We start from the raw sequence: 21,904 nt of genomic DNA on the forward strand, positions 1-21,904 counted from the left end.
TCAGATGAAAAATCCAGAAATGCAACATACAAAGACATGTTCTTTGCTGCTGCATCCTTTAATTTTCTTCTGTTTTCTTTTCTTCTTTTGTTTTATACAGTGATATTTGTAATTTAATACGTACTGCTATGTCAATTCTAATTTTGTATAAAGTCGAGTTCTTTGACTAAAACACAATAAATAAATGAAGCAAAGTCTCCAAGATGTCCCCTGTCCCCCCCAGATTTTGTGTCTCCTACGCCCCTGGCCCTGGCGCACAAACCTTTGAGCCAATGGCGTCCGCGGACATCAGGCTGGTCACCATCAAGACGGCCTTACTAGTCGGCCTCACCTTGACTCGTAGAGAGCCAAATCCAGGCGCTCGTCGCCTCGGAACCATACACTACCTTTCACAGGGACAAAGTAGTCCTGCGGACACACCCAGCATTTCTGCCCAAGGTGCCGTCTGCTTTCCACTTGAACGAGGAAATAGTCCTTCCTACGTTCTTTGCCGTTCCGAAGGACGAAGCACAGAGAGTGCTGCACTGCCTGGATGTCAGGTGTGCCCTGAAATTCTACTTGGACAGGACCAAGGGCTTCTGCAAATCGGACACCCCGTTTGTCACTCTCGGATGCACAAGACCAGGCTATCCGGCCTCCAAGGCCTCCATATCCCGCTGGATGATCTCGGCCATCAAGGAAGTGTATGAGGGCCAGTACAAGCCACTTCCGGCCACCATGCACACCCACGCAGTCAGGGCCAAGGCAACGGCCATCGCATTCCAGCGCCATGTCCCTTGACAAGTTTTAAGCAGGGTGGCCACTTGGCCACTCCCTCAGCTTTCTGCAAGCATTACTGTTTGGAAGCCGGCTCTAGATCTGATGCGGCTGTCAGACAGGCAGAATGGACTTGAGAATACAGAGACGAACTGACAGGCTGATCTCGCTGAAACATGCAGACCTGGCTTCCATCTCAGCGCTGTGCACATCCTTGCCAAGTCAGCAGAAAGGATAAGACACCTGCACAGAATACATGCTGAAACTCTTCATAATTGCACGCAGTATAAATCAATTCTGTGGTCTCTCACACGTGATCTGAACCTGCAAGACAAGCCTATTCATTCGAGCCAGACTGAGGTGGCTGTTCCCATCGAACTGAATGCAAGAGGACACAAAGCAATATCAGGTCCAAAGCCGAATGCTCTGTCCCAAAGACTAAGAGATCGGAGATAGTAACTTGTTGAAAACATGCAGCACCTTTGGGCCGTTCTTATCACCTTGGATAGTTGCACTTGGCCTGGTAACTTTCCAAAGCTGAGAAGACCCTCTTGGTCTAATCCCTATCCACCTTCCCACGCTAAGTTTATATTGTGTTGCATCCTCCAATCACCACACACTAACCTATAACTTTTGTACTCGCAACTTTTGGAGGTGGTCACAGGAGGAGATATATTTTACCCAATTGCCTCTCTAACCCCTTAGAGAATGTGTATATAGTGTACCTTACTAACCAATTGCAAGTCCCGTTAGGTTTTGTAGGATGTAACTTCATTTTGTGATGTCATGTATTATTAACTGGACGGCTGCTCAAGACCGATAAGAGTGTGGAGAATGCTGAATTGTTCATGCTTCAATCCCTATCACTGAATATTTTTAATAAAGGCAGTAAATCCTTGTCCTATGGCTGGATCTTCAGTATTTTGGTGCAGAGGATTTCCTCGGCCCAGTTCCTCTTGCATGTAATTGGAGAGATTAATAATGATTCCCCTGTGTCTGTTGCTGAACCCCACTCACAATCTCCACAGACTAAGCCTTGACTGCTCTCCACTCTACCTTGATTGGGTTTTGGATAAACTCTCAGTTTCCTGTTCACCATAACTTGGGTGGCCTCCTAAAATCTGTCCCAAGGCCAGATTCTAGAAATCCATCTTGGCACTTTCCTCTGATTTGTACTGCATTGTGAAAGTCAGGCTCTGCATTTTTCTCATTCTGAAGATTTTCTAACACTGTAGCTAATTTTAGTGACTGTAAATATTTATCCCTGAAGTGTGCTGCAAAGGTAACTGTTTCTAAAATGTATCTTTAATTCTTGGAGGCCTTTGACTGTGGTTGCAAAATGTGTCATACCCTCTATAATATGTTTAATTATCATGTGTATTCTTTTTTAATATTATGCTCTATAGGGTCAAAATGAATGTGTTGTTGGTTCACCCAAGGAATTTGTGTGCTATTTTTCCTTCTCTGGTTTAAATGTCTATCTCCTTTCTATTCCTCCTTTCCCCTACCTATATGTTTTAGTCCTGACCTCTGATCTAGGGCATACCTTATATACACACTGTACTTCATTGTGCCGGTCTTAGGAGAATGTAGCTGCTTGCAAAGTGGTGTGCCCTCCCCCAAATCTGTTCATTTGTTGGATGCCTATTACCTGGGAAAGTGGAGTCCTTTTTAGACCTTTTCTGTTTTTATAGTATACTATGGGCCTCATTACGACCCAGGCGGTAGAGGGTTAACAGTGCCGGTAGAGCTGCCGGCGCTGTTAACCCCCTAACCCTCATTACGAGGTCTGCTCGCGGGTCCCACTAAGGACGGCTGGTAAAACCAGGCGTCCTTAGCGGGTTCCGTGAGCAGAGCAGGATGCTAACAACGGGCCCGTCATTAATGGGCCCGTTGTTAGCATCCTCCCCATTCCCATTGAGCCCTATGGGGGGCACAAATGGGAATGGGGATTACCGGATTCCTTGAATGGGGAAATACCGGGCCCTCCAAGGTCGGAATGGCCCGGTTTTTCCCCATTCAATGAACCCGGTACCCGGTATGGGTAAAAGCGGCATGGCTACCTCCATACTTGTAATGAGGCTCTATGTATTTTTTAATATTGTATATTGTATGAAGTTCTTATTTTACCTAATAGTTCTTGTTATGGTGAATTCTTAGAAATGTGCTAATTCCCTCCACCTTAGGGACCCCCAACAACTTTGCTGGATTTTGAGGGCTTGATTTTGTTTTTTACCTGGAGAGAGTGTGACCCTTTTTTCACACTCTCATGTATTTTAATGTGATTTTATACACTGTTTCCTTTGGTTGTGGAGTCTTACAAACTCCATAGGCATCATCTTTTACATTGTGTCACACAGCACCTTCAGTGCAGTGGCACGGAGAGGTCTTTCAGATTTCCCAAAGGTTTAAATACCTTCTCTCGGATAAACTACTGTTTCCAAGAGCAGTAAAGTGAAATTGACTTCACTTACCATTGTAACTTTCTAGACCCAGCACACCCCATCTTACAATAGAGTGCTGGAGGGGTTACCTAGTATCCCCTTTGTCTAGTTTCTCATCTAACATTTTCTATGTTACCCTTTCCGCACTGAATGGCTGGTGGCAGTGGTTTCGTTTGACCTACCATGGTGTGCCTTTACCACGTGCTGCGTTAGCAGCTACAGTAAAGCACCCACGAGAGCCATCTTTGTCAAAATAGCCCCTGATCTTCTTTTTTGCCACTTCTTTGTGCAATGGTCCTTCTTGAGATTTGCTCTGTGTGCCAAACCAGGTTTGGTCTCTTTGTTCATTTCGCCTTTGGGGGCTTCACTAGTGAAACCCGCCTCTGGCTCCAGAGTGTCTGGGGCAAGCAGGAAGTGAGGGAGGTGCCCGAAACTCCCTGTGCTTAGTCTCCTAGGAGACCCAAATGCACTCTGTGATGATTGGCCGGCTGACTGTCTGGCAAGGACAGCCGCCCTGCTGGATGACTGACAGCTAGGCTGAAATGAATGGGAGAGAACTGAATAAAAGGCGAGTCTTTTGGCTTGGAAGGCAGAGTTGACCACTGGACGAAGGAACCGAAGAGGAACTTGAAGAGGACGCCTGCTGCAACTCTTGGACCGTTGGTTTGCCCGGTGAAGCCCTACTGCAGTGCCGAAACACCAAGTTCACATCGACAGAGAAGCACCTGCAAGGACAACTTCTCCCCTTGAGTTGGTGGGACCAATCAACTCCAAAGTAAGCCACCTGGACATCCATCTCAGAGCTGGTTGGATTTTCACAGAGTTGCTGCTGGAAACCGTATAGCCAGGGAGAGGAACACCAGATTGTGTGCATTGCTTTTAAACTGGCCAAGAGCTTTTGGAAGATCCTCCGGACTCCCAAGAAGTAGGACTGACCGAGCCTGAGCCCCCTGAAGTGCGGGACCCCAGAAGGACCCCAGAAGTAAGGAAAGTCCATATCGACAGCCAAGAACCACGATGTTGCTATTTGCGGTAGACGCGAGGAGCTGAAACACTGAACAGCCAAAGTGAAGTTTTGCGGTTGTGAGTTTTGACCGTCCTAGTGCATTGCAGGAGTCCCCCGACGTCCTCCCTCTTGTCCCCAAGTCCGAGGCCCAGGAACAGCGAGATCTGCAGAGCTGTACAGGAACAGAGGTCATCAGCTGCATCTTTTTCTTCATTTCTAAGGTACTGTAAAAAGTCTGAGAGAACTTACCTCTTACTGTAAAATACTTGCAACTTCTGCATCTCACAAGCCTAATCAGCTTGTGGCCCTACATTTGATTCTTCTTTTCATCAAAGACTCCTAAGAACATGTGCAAAGACTTTGACATCTACTTACCAGAAGTGCTTCATCCTATACAAGACTTTTGCCTATTGACTTTGGCCTAGCCTATTGAACTGTATGACTCTTCTTGGAGGATCCAAAAGTATTTGCCTGCTTAAGAATATTTGTGGTCTCTTGTTGTTCTAATAACCTTTGCCTTTTACCAACTTCTAAGAGTATTCTAAATACCAGCAGTAAGATATTAATGTCCCCAGCACCCTAGTTATTGAAGTCACCTGTGAGTGTAGGTTGTGTCTTTGGGCCATCCCAAAAGGGTATTTACTGATTTAGAAAGTAAGAGTCTATAGTATTAAAGTGTATTTGTGTGTCACTATTATTCTAACTGACTGATCAATAAATTAATAATTGTTTATGCAATAAACCTTGCATGTAAGAGTTTATTTGAATACCTGTAACTGTAAATCTCTGTGTAACTCCACTACAGCTCACATTGACCCCTCTTGAGAAAATCCTGGCTGCTCAACACGCTACCAAAACTGTGTAGTACAAGCTTATACCAAAGGTTGTGTTTCCTATACCTGTAGTCAGAGTTATGTGTAGCGGTCCCAGAGGGTACTGCATGCAAACTTTGCCTAACAGTTCTACATGTGTAACATAATTAAAGTCTGTATTTGCATCAGGGTGGTTTATTTTCTATGGATAAGTGTGAGGACTAATTGTACATGTGTCAGTCTGCTACCTCCGACCTGACAGTTCAGCCTTGTTCTGTCCATGTTACTTGCCATTAAGAGAGGTTTGGCTTCACTTTCTTGCTCAGTATGTTAGTCCCATTAAGGTTACTGACCACAAATCCCTCAACAGAGGATTGTACAAAAACTGCCTTAACAAATGTGTAAATCAAAAGCACACTTTCAAGTTCACCTTTGCGGAGGAGATGCATTTGGAAACAAAATGCATAGATCCTAACAGACCAATATGTACAGTAAGTAAAAGACCAATTTTCTTATCTTTCAGATAAACCTATGCAGATGAACCAGGCCCTGTTTCTTGCTAGCGGTCGCTGTGGATACATGATGCAGCCGCCCAGCATGAGGGATGATGTCTTCGACCCCTTTGACAAGTGCTCCCTGCGAATGGTTGAGCCGTTAGTCATCTACATCGAGGTTTGTAACCGAGCTCTGAAACCCTGAGTTCATTTGATTTGCTGATGGTGGTAGCCAGTTGAATGTACACTGACAGTGTGGATAGCACAGGGACAACACAGAGGATATCACAGGGGCAAAGTGCTGGTCTTGGAAGCAAGACCACGCAGAGCAACAGAGGTTTGAATCATGGATCCATGCATAGAAACCGAACTCGGGTATGGTTTTAGGCACTTTATAAAAATACAATGAAATAAATAGAAATACTTTGGATCCCACACAGCATTCCATACTTTGAACTGCTTCACTGCACCACATCCCACCAAGGTGGTGCAAGCTACGTATGCATTGCACGACAGTCAAGGCTACACTTGCAGGAAAGGAAAAAAGATACAGGGCAAGATACAATAACAAACCAAAAGGGAATGTCGGCACAGAATGTGTAAAAGTAGGCCCTAGCAGAAATGCATGCCATATTGTTACAGGTGAGTAGCTTTGTTTACATGCTTACCAGGTAACCAATTCCTTATTGTGGGGTCTCACAACTTCTAAACTGAGGCCACAAATTAATGAGACTGTCTAGGAACTTGCCTTTGCTTCTGGATCAGAAATGGCTGCTTCCGTGTGCAGCCTCCCAAATTGATATAAGCGTCTGCCACCAGCCTCTAGTTCACACAAGGAGCCAAACCGTACCATGTGTGTATGCAAACAGGTTAGAGGATACCTGGCCTGGGAGTCTTGGGGACTCCTATGGACACATGCTCTGATGTATATCACCAGCGGGGCCCTGGATGGGGTCTCACTAATGAAAAAAGAGATAAGGGAAATGTGAGAGGGAACATCAAAAATATCAGGGGGCTCACTGCATGTCCTAGATTAGGACCTTTGGCCAAGCATTTACATGGAATTCTCATCAAAACATTGGTGGTATTAGAAATTAGAAAGAAGACAATGCATAAAACGAATTAGAATATTAATTATTCCCATTGGGCTTTGAAACATGACCTTGACGTGTTCGCCCCGAAGAGCAAAGCTCGTAGTTTGGCGTCATCAGTTAAACAAGGGTGGTTAGCAGCCTGTTAAAAAGATATAAAGAGAAAATGTACCATTGGAGACAAGTGTACTGCTTGGCAGAGTGAATCAAAATCAGTCCATAAATCATTCTGTCATAATGTGGCGTGGACAAAGATGTTTCACTACCAACAAGATCACATAATTGCTTTGGCGCACAGAGTGTACAAAAGAACAAATCTGCATGCATATTACTTCTATTTGGCGCAGACCAAACCTCCTTATGTATAGCCCGAGGACTCTCCGAACCAAATTTATGCCTGTTCCTTCTTAGAGGTTCCTTATTGGCGATTAATGATGGTCAAGAGTCTTTACTTTCTGGTAGCTCTAACACTGTATTTAGTGAGAATCGACCTTATACCAGCAGTGTTCGATAATTGCCCACCTCGCTCATATTGTCGGAGTTGCACCTGAACTTGCTGTCTCATCTGAGTACACAGGTGAATGTGCATAGGTGTGCAACTGTTGTAGCCTCTGCCAGAATTCTCCACTGTTGAGACGTGCTGACCATGGCAGCATGCAAGACAATTTCCTTGGCAGCTGCTGCCCATGCTTGCCAGGTTAGAGTTAACTATTTCTTTTGATTATTATATATTTTTTCTCCTGGAAAGGTCCTTGGGGCGCGACATCTCCCCAAAAATGGCAGAGGCATTGTGTGTCCATTTGTGGAGATAGAAGTGTGCGGCGCAGATTATGACAACACCAAGCAGAAGACGGACTTTGTCGGTGAGAGCTTTTGCCTAGTTCCTTGTATGAATGACCTTTCTGCTACACAATTGCATGTAAAAGTCTGATGATGTCAGCATTGTATATCATTAGTGCTGCTGACTTCCCAAAACGTTTACATGGGCATGCTTTTTGACATGAGACAACTGAAGCGGGACACAGTCTTTTCTTATTTTTCACAAAGGCTTTTTCCATTTCTCCCCCCTCACCTTCTCAAATCAGTTCCTAGGCCTTAATATATATGTGCTGGAAGTATGAAGGATGTCACTTAGTTAGGCCAAAGCAAGTTGTCATTGGTGCCATGAGAAAGTTGGGAGCTTAAAAAAATATCAATGGCCTTTCTGAGTAGGTTGGCTCTCGGTTAGTCATAGTGCGGTTGATACGCAGGTCTACTGGGAAGCACCCATGAATTAGGAAGTGCGGCTTGCTCTGCTGGATTTGCTTCTGGATGTGGTCACCATTCTGTAGCGATCGAAACCAGGCTATTTGTGTGTTCAGATTTTTCGTTTGTCTTCTTTAAGGTCTAGGCTTTAGCTTAAAATGCCTTTTTCTCACTACCCTGCCTCCTTAAAGGTCAATACACAGCATATTTAGAACTTGGGACATATCTATGTGGGGTTTGCCAGCACAGTGCAAACGCTACAAGCACATCTGCCCGGTGTAATACTGTCCCACACTCTAAACACCTGAGATTCTCCATATTAGACACTTAGAGCAGGGATCTATCTGAAATTACAAAAGAATATGTCTAAGTGAATGCAAATTATTCGTTTTCACATTTATATAAGCACAAATTATACATTAAAAATCAACTCATTTACATTCACTGTCCAGGAGAAGGAAATGTCACATACTTATTTATTCTAATTTACATGTCGTTACAATACTAAAGTGCATGTGCTTCTACCTAAAGTGCATGACATCCAAACAATAAAGTTACTGTGCTTCCTCCAACATTTATATATACATTGTTAGGGAGAATTCTCATAAATGTGCTAATTCCCTTCACCTTAGAGACCCCCAGCAACTTTGCTGGATTTTGAGGACTTGATTTTTTTTCCTGGAGAGTGTGACCCTTTTTCTCCCACTCTCTCATGTATTTTGGTGTGTTTTACTATTGTGTTCTTTGATTATGGGGTTTTAACATAACTCCATCTGCATCATCTTTTCATTTGTGCCACATAGCACCCTCAGTGCAGTGACACAGGGAAGCCTTTTAGGCTGTCCCAAGGTTTAAATACCTTCTCTGGGATAAACTACTGTGTCCCAGAGAAAGTAAAGTTAAATTGACTTTACTAGTCTTTTTAAATTCCTAGACCCAGCACACCCTATCTTACAATACAGTGCTGGATGGGGTACCTAGTATCCCCTATGTCTAGAAACTCATGTAGCAGTCCAATGCTACCCTTTCCTCTCAAAATGGCTGGTGGCAGTGGTTTTACAACAAACTACTATGATTTTTCCTGACTGTGAACACCGGTTGCGTTAAATCGCGGGAGCCATGTTTTTCAAGATGGCGTCTGAGCCTCCTTTATTTAAACAGTTCCCGGTCTTCTTTTTCGCCATTTCTTTTTTAAAAGGTCCTTCTAGAGTTTGTCTCTGTGTGCCAATCTAGGGTTGGTCCCTTTGTTCCTGAGCCTTTGGTGGGCTTCAGGACTGAAGACCGCCTCTAGTGCCTGAGTGTCTGGGGTGGGCAGGAAGTGAGGGAGGTGCCCGAAACTCCCTGTGCTTAGTTTCCTAGGAGACCCAAATGCACTCTGGTGTGTATTTGGCTGGCTGACTGTCCGGCAAGGACAGCCACCCTGCTGGGTGAGTGGCAGCTAGGCTGGAATGAAAGGGAGAAAACTAAATAAAAGGCAAGTCTCTTGGCTTGGAAGGCAGAGTCGACCACTGGAATGAAAGAACTGAAGACGAGCTGGAAGAGGACGGCTGCTGCAACTCCTGGACCGTTGGTTTGCCCGGTGAAGCCCTGCTGCAGGTCCCAATCGCCAGGTTAATCTCGACAGAGAAGCCCTTCAAGGACGACTTATTCCTTTGAGTTGGTGGGACCAATCAACTCGTAAGCCACCTGGATACCATTCTCGGAGCTGGTTGTATTTACCTCAGAGTGCTGCAGGAAATCAAATAATCAGGGAGAAGGACACCAGTTTGGGTGCTTGACTACAGCTACCGGAATCGAAGATTTGCCAGTTGGCCAGCTTTGTGACCAATCCCCATGCAGTGCAGGAGTCCCATGACGTCCTCCCTCTTGTCCCCACGACTGAGGCCCAGGAACAGTGAGATCTGCAGACCTGCACAGGAACAGAAGTCATCTGCTGCACTTTTTCTTCAATACAAAGGTACTGTAAAGTCTGAGAGAACTTACCTCGTATTGTAGAGTTGCTTGCATCTTCTACTCCTCACAAGCCTAAACAGCTTGTTGCCCTACATTGATGCTTCTTTTCTTCAAAGACTTTGAAAACATTGTGCAAAGACTTTTTCTACTTAACCTACCAGAAGTGCTTCAGCCCATATACGACTTTTGCCCATTCACTTTGGCTTAACCTGTTATACTGAGTGACTCTGCTTAGGGGATCCAAAAGTATTTGCCTGCTTAAGAATATTTGTAATCTCGTGTTTGTTCTAATAACCTTTTCCTTTAACCAATTTCTAAGAGTACTCTAAATGCAACAGTAAGATATTAATGTCCCCAGCACCCTAGCTATTGAAGTCACCTGATGGTGTAGGTTGTGACTGTGGGGCATCCCAAAAGGGTCTTTACTGATTTAGTAACTAAGAGCGTGTAATTTTGGAGTGTATTTGTGTGTTGCTTTTTATATTGCTCCCTTCTGAAGAAGGCTTACTCTAACTGACTGATAAATACATTAATAATTGTTTATTCAAGAAACCTTGTGTGTAAGTGTTTATTTGAATACTTGTCACTGTGAATCTCTGTGTAACTCCCCTACAGCTTACATTGACCCCTCCTGAGATAAGCCTTGCTCCTCAACACGCTACCAACCTGTGTAGTACAAGCGTATATCAAAGATTGGGTTCCTATTGCCCATTGTACATTCGGAGGCAGCTAAAGCCTGACTTTCTACTAGTGACCACCACAAGGAAGAGAGCGGGCACACCTTTAGCCTCTTCCAAAGCCCCTCCTGACAAGGTGAGCAAAAAGATGTACACCCTACCCTGGAAAGTGGCTTCCTCGGCTGCCTACCAAGTGAGTATAGCCAACAACACTACGCTACTGTCCAGTTATAATTGCCACAATTGGGACGAGATCTCACAGCAAATAGATTCTGTCCCAGGACCCCCAAAGACACAGCTCTTACATACAGTTGCTGAAGGGAAACAAGTAGCAAGCTGCATCCTTAAAAATAATTTAGATGAGCAGACAATCTGCACGGATTGTGGCAGAAGGTACCCTCATCGAACGCCATGCATGGTTACGTCAATCGGGCTTCAATTCGGAGTCCTAAGCCACCCTTTTGAACATGCCTATCGAGTCCAATGCATTATTCGGTAAAGCTGTAGAGGACGCACTGAAAAGTGCTAAGGAGGACTATGACACCCTCAGATTGCTGGGACAACTCGCAAGCAAACCCTTCATGCGGAGAGGAGGGAATACACTCCCATCAGTCCTCCAACTACAACCAGGGTGGGCAGAGTTCATCCTGGGGTTCCTCACAGGGGCAGTCCTACCAACAAAATGGCCAAAGGGGCCACAGAAGGTCCAGAAGTAGAGGCAGATCCTCCTCCTCAAGAGGAGACTCCACGCTTCCTAAGCAATGACCACCCGCTACAGGTCTCCTCCCATGTCTCTCCTGTAGGAGGTCGTATTTCTCATTTTACTCATGCATGGGAGGGGATCACGCCGGACAAGTGGGTTCTTTCCACTGTGGCTGGGGGCTATTGCATAGAGCAAATACAAACACCAGCGAACTAAACACCAAGACAAACTACGCAGGAAGAATAGCGCATCCTGCTAGAAGAGGCCAAGGCACTGCTGCTAAAGGACGTAATAGAAATCGTCCACGCAAACCAGGTAAAAAAGGGTATCTATTCAATGTTCTTCCTTGTGCCAAAGAAAGACCGAACGATGTGCCCTGTCCTAGACCTGCATGCGCCCTGCAAACACCTATGTCAAGTCATAGAAATTCTGCATGACAACGCTACAAGAAGTAATCCCACTGCTAAAACAGGGGGACTACATGGCAACCTTTGACATGGAAGATGCATACTTTCATATGTCAATGTTCCCAGCGCACAGAAGTTTCCTTCGCTTCAAAATAGCGAATAAAACACTACCAATTCAAGGTGCTACCCTTCGGCATAGCCTTCGCTCCAAGGGTATTCACTGAGTTACTAGCTGTAGTGGCGGTGTACCTATGCAGAGAATCAATCCCAATGTACATTTATCTGGACGACTGGCTGATAACAGGGGAATCCCCTCAAATTTGCAAGCAAAACACCCAAAGAAGAATCAATCTGCTGTTCCAATTGGGTTTCTCAATCAAAGAGAAAAAATCTTGTTCCAAGCAAAACCAAACAGTTCTTAGGAGCTATCATACAGATGGAAGAGGGACTAGTCTTCCCGTCAAACGAAAGAGTGCAAAACATACTGCTGCAAAAAGCTCTGTATCTAGCAGGTCGCCAAATAACCGTATGCAAAGCAATGCACTTGCTCGGGATGATGACTTCAAGCATTTACCTGGTTCCGCACGCACGGTGCACATACACCCAATGCAAGAGTGGTTAGTGAAACAGTGGTCTCAGGCAAGCAGTCAGTGGGATGATCTAGTGGTTGTTTTGCTAACCCTAGTTCAAGCGCTACAGTGGTGGGCAAAGGAAAATCTGTTAAAGGGAAAACCATTTCACAACTCTACAGTGCAAGCGATTGTCACAGCAGACATATCACTCACTGGGTGGGGAGACCATTACCTTCACCTTGCCGCACGTGGCCTGTGGGCGCAGATCACAGCCCAAAATCACATCAACCTTTTGGAGCTGCTAGCAGTGCTCAAAGCCCTATAAGCTTTTCAAGTGCATCTATCAGGTCAAACAGTACAAGTCCTCACAGACCGCACCACTGCCATGTTTTACATAAATGGGCAGGGAGGCACACACACACACTCCAAGTCTTTCCAGGCTAGCCCAAAAAATGTGGAAGTGGGCACTCAAGTTGAACATGTTCCCAGTGTTGCAACACGTTCCAGGGGAACTCAATTCTCTAGCAGACTCACTAAGCAGGGATCTCCTACCCGAAGAACACGAGTGGCAGGTCAGCAGAAAAATGTCAGATGAAATATTTTCCCTCTGGGGCTATCCTCCATTAGACTTGATCACCAGAAGTCTAAACACACAATGCCCAGACTTCGCATCCAGGTTTCCCCAATCCAGATCCAAGGGGAACGCACTGTGGATGAGCTGGTCAGGGAAATCGGCGTACTCCTCCCCCACTCCCCCAACACCGCTCCAGAACAGGATAGTGAACAGTATGCATCAGGAACAAGTAACTCTAATCCTGGTTGCTCGTATTTGGGCGATACAACCTTGGTTTCCGCACCTGCGCAAACTGGCGATGTGCGATCCAATAAAACTTCTGTGCCCCTTCAACATGCTCACGCAACACGGTAGGACAACGTTACACCCGCATCCTCAATCTATGAACTTAGCCTTTTGGCTCCTGAAGTCATAGAGTTTGGCCATTTAAAACTACCTCAAAGGTGTATGGAAATCCTCAAAGAGGCACGTAAACCAAACACCAGACACTGTTGCTTTAACAAATGGAAAAGATTTGTAATATGGTGCCAGTCAAAAAATGTAAACCCTATTGAATGTACTCCATCACACATTCTTCATTACATGCCCTGCTGTCACGACCATAGCCCCTGGTTTTGGGACTCGGGGTCTCTGGCCCTCGCCACAGTGTTCCTAGAAGGCCCCAAGGGCCCAATCATGCCCCCCTCGGCTGTCCTGGAGCCAGTCCTGGTGCCAGGCTCATACGGCAGGGGGAGTTTCCATTGGGGAATGGACCAACATGGTTGCCCCCACAAGGTTCAGCGTGGAACTGCACCACAAGGTTCAGCGTGGAACTGCACCATGCAGTCTAGCATTTAGGGGGGGGGTCCACCCTGGAGGCACCTGGGATACCTGCAGGCTATTTAAGCCACGCCCGAGCTGAGGCACGCGCTTCGCGTTGTTCTGCACTAGCAGCGTGATGTTCACCGAGTCCTGCTCGCAGCATCCTTGGCCTGCATCTACAAGGGGAGAAGAAGAAGAACACCATTATTCCTCCTTACCTGTTTAGCAACCAGCTCCTCGGTTACTCCGGAGTCTTCCCTGGAGCTCGTCCTCACCAGCAAGTGACATCCTAAGGAAAAGAAAAAAGAAGAGGACAATTTAGTAAGCGTTAGTCTTCTGACTTCAACGCCTTTCAGACTCGCGCTTACCTATCGAAGCTCTCCGGACAACGGTCCGGACATCTTCCACTCTATGTTCCACTTCCATCTGGCCGCATTTCTTCCATGAACTTCTCGGCGACCTGCAAGGAAGAATAGCACAGGTTAGCCCGATTCAAAAGACGCTCATAGCGCCGCGCTCTGCGCATTCTTTTACCTTCTCGACCACCGCCCTATCCATCAGCTTGACGTCTTCATCATCCCTTCTGCACCTTCGAGAGAAGGAGGAGGTTAACAGGGCAACTACAATTGCGGACACACACTCTTTAAGAACTAAAGACTTACCTCAAGAGCGGAGTCGCAGCAGGACTGGACTCCCGGTCCCACGCCAGTGAATTAACTTGGCTGTAAGGTGCCCAGCCACGACGCGCCCCTGCACAGAACAGCAGGACGGAGAGCGCACCTTATCGAAATACAAGGTGAGGAAGGCTCTAAGGGGATCGCTGGGGGGGCACTTGGGTGACGGGCCCCGAGAGAAGGTGATTGTGGCTAAAACAGAACTCCTGTCTTCCAGAATAGACCCACGGCAGCGCAAGTCCCCGGGGGAGGTGAATTCAACTCAGAAGCGATCCAGCCAAGTCGGGTGAGGTCCCTGTGGATACAAGGTGAGCATTACACCTACTTACTAAACTCCGGCCTAGTATTCAACTTCATCAAAGTTCACTTTGCAGCTCTATCTGTGTACACCACTTCTCAAAGCAAGGTGTCCTGGTGGAAAGTCCCTGTCATTAAGGTATTCATGGAAGGAGTAAAAAGGCTTTCCCCCCCATTTCAAACTCCCTCCCGGGTGGGATCTAAATGTAGTACTTGCAAAGCTCATAGGTCCTCCCTTTGAGCCTATGCACAAATCCAGCCTTAAACACCTAACATATAAAACAGCTTTTCTGGTGGCCATCACTTCCATAAGAAGAGTCAGTGAACTACAAGCTTTGTCAGTGCAAGACCCTTTCTTTGTTATCCACAAAGACAAGTTGGTACTAAGAGCACACCCTAGGTTTTCACCTTAATTCATATCCAAGTTCCATATCAACTAGTCCATAGAACTACCTGGTTCCTTTGAAAACCCTTCAAACACAGCTGAGAAAATCCTACATACACTAGATGTAAGGAGGGCGGTTCTTTCCTATGTAAAAAAAACAAGACTGCTACGAAAAACAGACCAACTGTTTGTCTCCATAGCACCTGGCACGGAAGGTGATCACGTTTCTAAAAACACCATCTTCAGGTGGATAGTGTTATGCATACAGCCCTTCTCTATCAAACAAAACTCTGCCTTTGACACCAAGACCTGAGTCTCAGGGCTACTTTGGCCTTTATTGCAAACATCCCGCTGGACGCCATTTGTAAAGCATCTACATAGCTCAGCAGTATTGCATTGACACACTTTCTAAAGCATATTCACAGGTGAGACAAGCAGTGCTAAAACATCTATTTACTTCTGTACCTTCTCACAACCCACCACATTTTCCAGACACTGCTCGCGAATCTATGCATAGCATGTGATCTAAGCAGATCCACAGGCCTCAAAAGGGATACATTACTCACTGTAATCGTATTTCTGATGCTTGTATCTGCTTAGATTCAGATGTGCCCACCCTTCCTCCCCTGTGGAGTAGAAGGTGCATAGATGTTTTCTGGCTTTATCTACTCTTATCTGCTTTATTACATCTGTACTCACGCTACACTTCATGCTACCTCATGCCAGTAATAAAACAATCTGACCTCGACGCGTGTAGGATCATGGGTGCAGTGGACGTCACACTAGGGATAGTATTACTGGCACGCCCTGTCGACTTCCTTTTTGAATTTCGAAAACAACAACTGTAATACTCTGCAGCTTACACTAGATGTCGGCCTATGCATAGCATGTGAATCTGATCAGATACAAATATCAGAAATAGGATTACGGTGAGTAATGTATCATATATCTGAGGCTTGTGTAATCTGCTTAGATCACATGCTATGCATAGGCCGACATCTAGTGGAAGCTGCAGAGTATTACAGTTGTTTTCGAAATTCGAAAAGGGACATCGACAGGTCGTGCCAGTCATACTATCCCTAGTGTGACGTACGTCCACTGTACCCATGGTCCTTCACTCGTCGAGGTCCCTCAGATTGTTTTTTTCCACCATCGTGAGCGGACGCTTATCGTGGAGTTCAAATTTGGCTAATGCCATTTGCTTACGACAAGTTAAAAATAGTTTGTTATTTCTGTCCTTTTCCTTCCGACTTCGACCAATTCATCGACGCAATGGAAAAGACAGCGCTGTCGGACGAATTCAAGATTCGACTGACCCTTTTGGCCTTGGAAGGCTCACCGGACCTAGGCCCTTACAGTAGGGAGAGTGGGGGGTGGTTCTTGTACAATGCATTTCCCCACCCATTCCCTTTCTCGCCTGGCTGCCTTTCCCAAACATGGATAGAACACCATTTAGATTCCGCCCCACATGTAATAAAAAATGTCCGTGGATCGACAAACACACAGTGTGCAACTTGTGTCTGAACCGCGACCCCGATGAGGGGCATTGTCGAGCCTGCAAGCTCTTCAAACCTAAGACTCTTAAAGACCGTAGAACCAAGCGCTGGGCCCATCACGGAATGCTGGCCGAGGCCGCCATTGGCGTGGAGGGAGCTACCAGTGACGGCAGCGTCTCTGTCTTTTCAGACGCCAAGGGCGATGAGGAACAGCCAAGTTCCCAAGTGCAAGCCTCCGACCCCAAGAGACAGGCTGGCGGCTCTGTTACAGGGACGACACCCTGCGGCAAGAGCACTTCCACTACACACGCCACTAAACACACATCCCGGGGCAATGAGTCAGCACCGTCGACCAAATGCCTAGATATGGCATCAAGGGGGAGGTCTGCAGATTCCCTGTCCTCTGAGCACTCTAGGACCCGATAGCCCCATGACAGGCCCCGGAAACTGATGGACGCCGCCATAAAACAACTTTGACCGAACGCTGAACGTCGGCAGACAAGGCGGAGGTCCATCCCACTACCGAGAGTCGATATCATTCGTCGAAAACAGCTGTAGGGTCAGAAACAATGGTTTGTCACACCTGGTTAAGAAACCTGTCCCTGTGAGCCTGCTAAAGGCTACTCATACCAAGAAGCATAAAGACAAGTCTCATAAGGACAAGTCTACCCCCTTCTAAGGAAACTATTTCTGCCCCACAAGAGAAGGGTTCTTTGGCAGAGGCCTTACAAAATAAAGGCCTATCCACGCCTACACCCTTAGTACAAATCCCTACCCCCCAGTACCCTGGGGTAATCCCCAGTTCAGCCCAAGGGACTAAAGAGGACATAGATAGGGTAATGTCAAGAATTACCTTTATTTCGAGAAAACAAAACCTTAGTCTTTCGAAAACATTCAGATTACAGGCTTCCAGCCTTCAACCCCTGGCTTCATCCCAGCCCCCAGCAAAAAGGTCTTGTGCAGCAGCTGAGCTTTATGACGTTAATACAGACACTCAAGGGGATAATGGGGACTATCAGCAATCTGACCATTACTATGATGGTGATGATGATGATGATGATGATGAAGAGACAGAGGTGTATACCCTGACCTCATCAGTTCAACAGGATTCCCCAGTGCCTGATTCTCCAGTGGATAATCAGCCCCTCCACAACGACATTTTAATCAAAGCAGCTGAGCACTTTTGTATCCAGACACAAGATACTCAGCAAGACCAGGACTTTGTGGAGGATATTTTGGGAGACAAGAAGGCTGCCACTGTTATGTAAAGTTTGCATGCAGTGCCCTCTGGGACCACTACACACAACTCTGACTACAGGTATAAGAAACCCAACCTTTGGTATAAGCTTGTACTACACAGTTTTGGTAGCGTGTTCAGCAGCCAGGCTTATCTCAAATACACTCTTACACTCAAGGTTTCTTGCATAAACAATTATTAATTTACCAGTCAGTAAGAATAAGCCTTCTTCAGAAGGGAGCAATATAATAATAACACACAAATACACTTCAATACTGTACACTCTTAGTACTTTAGAAATGAAGACAAAGATGAAGCTGATGACTTCTGTTCCTGTGCAGATCTCACTGTTCCAGGACCTCAGTAGTGGGGACAAGAGTGAGGACGTCGGGGGACTCCTGCAATGCACTGGGACGGTCAAAACTCGCAACCGGCAAACTTCACTTTTAGTGGCTGTTCAGTGTTTCAGCTCCTCGCGTCTACCGCAAATAGAAACACTGCGGTTCCTGGCTGTCGAGATGAACTTTCCTTGCTTCTGGGGTCCCGCACTCTGTTGCGGGGCTCAGGCTTGGTCAGTCCTGCTTCCTAGGAGTCCAGAGGATCTTCCTGAAGCTCTAGGCCAGCTTAAAAGCAACAGACACAATCTGGTGTTCCTCTCCCTGGTTATACAGTTTCCAGCAGCAACTCTGTGGAAATTCAACCAGCTCCGAGGTGGATGTTCAGGTGGCTTACTTTAGAGTAGATTGGTCCCACCAACTCAAGGGGAGAAGTCATCCGTGGAGGGGCTTCTATGTCGATGCGAACTTGGCGCTTCGGCACTGCAGCAGGGCTTCACCGGGCAAACCAACGGTCCAGGAGTTGAAGCAGGCGTCCTCTTCAAGTTCTTCTTCGGTTCCTTCATCCAGTGGTTGGCTCTGCCTTCCAAGCCAAAAGACTTGTCTTTTATTCAGTTCTCTCCCATTCATTCCAGCCCAGCTGTCAGTCACCCAGCAGGGTGGCTGTCCTTGCCGGACAGTCAGCTGGCCAATCATCAAAGAGTGCATTTGGGTCTCCTAGGAAACTAAGCACGGAGTTTCGGGCACCTCCCTCACTTCCTGCCTACCCCAGACACCCTGGAGCCAGAGGAGGGCTTCACTCGTGAATCCCGCCAAAGGCAAAATGAACAAAGAGACCAAACCTGGTTTGGCGCACAGAGTAAATCTCAAGAAGGACCTTTCCACAAAGAAATTGCGGGGAAAAAAAAGACCAGGAACATTTTGACAAATTGTACCCTTGGGTGCTTTACTGTAGCTGCAAAAGCAGCCCGCGGTAAGTGCACACCATGGTAGATAGTAAGTGCTGGCTCTAGAAAGTTACAATGGTTCGAAAAGTCAATTTCACTTTATTGCTCTTGGAAACAGGAGTTTATCCAAGAGAAGTTATTTAAACCTTTGGGAACTCTGAAAGACTTCCCTCTGCCTCTGCACTTAAGGTGCTGTGTGACACAATGTAAAAGATGATGCCTATGGAGTTTGTCAGGCTCCACAACCAAAAGAAACAGTGTTCGAAATCACAATAAATTACAATTGTAAAAAGGGTCACACTCTCTCCAGGTTAAAAAAAAAAATCAAGTCCTCAAAATCAAGCAAAGTTGCTGGGGGTCTCTAAGGTGGAGGGAATTAGCACTTTTCTGAGAATTCTCCCTAACAGCCACCCAATTCATCCCAATTTTAAAATCTGTCCAGAGAAGAATCCAACCTTCACTGAAGACACCTAACCAAACACGGGCCGTAAACTGGCGGGTAGAGACACCTTTTCGCCCAGCGCTGTCTGACCCGCTCTTTATCAGGGGCCAATTTAAGCCAGATTCGCTCGTAGTCACAACTACCCGTAAAAGGGCAGGGACAGCACCAGCCTCTTCAGAGGCTCCCCCAGACAAGGAGAGCAAGAAGTTCTATACCATGGGAAGGAAGGTAGCGACTTCGGCATTGTTTCAAACTAGAATCGCCAATAATTCTACACTGTTGGCAAGTTACGATTGCCATAAATGGGATGAAATAACTCTAATAGCTTCCGCTCCTGAGCCTTTAAAGTCTCAACTTGCCTTGGTAGCAGCTGAAGGCAAAGCTACTTCCAGCTGCATTCTCAAGAATGACCTTGACGCTGCAGATAATGCGGGCCGAATAATTGCTGAAGGAACCATAACGAAGCGCCACGCTTGGCTTTGCCAGTCCGGCTTTAAGTTTGAGACCAGGCGACGTTACTTAACATGCCAGTGGAACCAACAGTCTTATTCGGCAAAGCAGTAGAGGACGCCCTTAAGTCTGCCAAAGAAGAATACAACACCCTCAAGTCCCTCAGCCCACTAACTAATAAACCTCCTGGCCAGAGAGGCAGGAACAATTTTCGCCACTTTCGTGGACAAAATTCCCAGAGAGGCTCCGGTTACGCACAAGGTCAAAATTCTTCCTGGAATAACAATCAAGGTCAGGCGTCACAGGGTTACCAGAGAGGCCAGCGCAGATCCCCCAGCCGGGGGAGATCCTACACTTCTATAGGTGGAGGAACACCTCCCAAACAATGACATCCCGCTACAGGTCCCCTCCCATACCTCCCCAGTAGGGGGACGGATTTCACACTTCACCCACACATAGGAGAGAATAACCATGGACAAGTGGGTGCGATCGACAGTAGCGGGAGGGTATTGTGTGGAGCTCCTCAAAAAACCATCAAACCAACCCTGCGCTAAAGGAAGACAACAATGGAAGAACAGCTCATCCTTCTCGAATAGGTCAACAAGTTGCTTCTCAAGGACGCCATAGAGATTGTGCCGTCCAATGAGGTAAACAAGGGTATTTATTCAATCTACTTCCTTGTGCCAAAAAAAGATCTAACTATGCGCCCAGTGTTCGACTTACGTCCTGCAAACACTTATGTAAAGCCAGAAAAATTCTGCATGACAACGCTACAAGAGGCAATCCCCCTGCTAAAACGGGGAGATTACATGGCAACACTGGATATGAAAGATGCCTATTGTCATATTTCAATGTTCCCAGCGCACAGAAAACTCTTGCATTTCAAAATAGCAAACCAGCACTACCAATTCAAGGTGCTACCCTTCGCTATAGCTTCGGCTCCAAGGGTATTCACCAAGTTACTGGCAGTGATGGCAGCGCACCTGCGCAGTGAGGCAATCCCAGTGTACCCCTACCTGGATGACTGGCTTATCACAGGGGCATCACCCCATCTTTGCAAACAAAAACACGCAAAGAACCATAAACCTTCTCTTCCAATTGGGCTTCTCAATAAACGAGAAAAAGTCAAGGCTTGTACCAAACACAACAAAACAGTTCCTAGGAGCTGTCTTAGACACAGGGGAAGGCTTGGCCTTTCCTTCCATGGAAAGAGTTCAAAACATGCTTCAGCAAATACCTCGGTATCAAGCCAGTCGCCAGATAAGCGTACGCAACGCAATGCGCTTACTAGGCATGATGGCATTGTGCATATACCTGGTCCCACACGCACGTCTGCGCATGCGCCCAATGCAGGAGTGGTTGGCGAAACAGTGGTCTCAGGGAAGCGGTCAGGTGGACCATCTAGTGGTCGATTCATCAACATTAGTTTAAAACCTACGCTTGTGGACCAAGGAAAACCTGTTACAGAGAAAACCCTTCCACGACCTGGAAGCACAAGCGATCGTTACAACAGACGCATCACTATCTGGGTGGGGGGGCTTATTACCTTCACAGCACATGGTCTGTGGACTCGCATCACGTTACAGAACCACATCAACCTGCTGGAACTACTAGCAGTATTCAAAGCACTTAAAGCATTCGAAGCACAACTTACGAACCAGTCGGTTCAAATTCTAACAGACAGTTCAACTGCAATGTTCTATGTAAACAAACAAGGGGGCACACACTCTCCAAGTCTGTCCAAGTTGGTGCAGAAAATATGGAAATGGGCACTCAGACGGGGGATGTCCATATCTTCCCAACTCGTTCCAGGGGTACTCGACACTCTAGCAGACTCTGAGCAGAGATCCCTACCAGAGGAACAAGAATGGCAACTAGACTCAAGTGTCGTAGAGTAGACAACATCTTCTCCCAGTGGGATTACCCCACTCTAGACTTGTTCATTACAGGAGAAAACAAGCAATGCCCAGACTTCGTGTCCAGGTTCCCTCAGCCAAACTCCAAGGGGAACGCCCTATGGATGAACTGGTCAGGGAAATTTGCTTACGATTTTCCCACGACTCCCTTAATGAACAGGATAGTGAACAAGTTTCACAGAGAACAGAT

General features: G+C 46.5%; 1 protein-coding gene across 1 annotated transcript in view; it reads left to right on the forward strand.

The window, feature by feature from the left end:
• PLCG1 (phospholipase C gamma 1) overlaps positions 1-21,904 on the forward strand; it is a 1,097,362-nt gene that overhangs the window by 1,011,611 nt on the left and 63,847 nt on the right. The window contains exons 27-28 of the mRNA XM_069652272.1: positions 5,542-5,690; positions 7,352-7,466. Of these exons, the coding sequence (XP_069508373.1) occupies positions 5,542-5,690; positions 7,352-7,466 (264 nt within the window). The remainder of the gene's footprint in view (positions 1-5,541; positions 5,691-7,351; positions 7,467-21,904) is intronic.

This window comes from Ambystoma mexicanum, chromosome 3p (genome assembly GCF_040938575.1).
Source record: "Ambystoma mexicanum isolate Mex_15411 chromosome 3p, UKY_AmexF1_1, whole genome shotgun sequence".
In the NCBI taxonomy this organism is placed as follows: Eukaryota; Metazoa; Chordata; class Amphibia; order Caudata; family Ambystomatidae; genus Ambystoma; species Ambystoma mexicanum.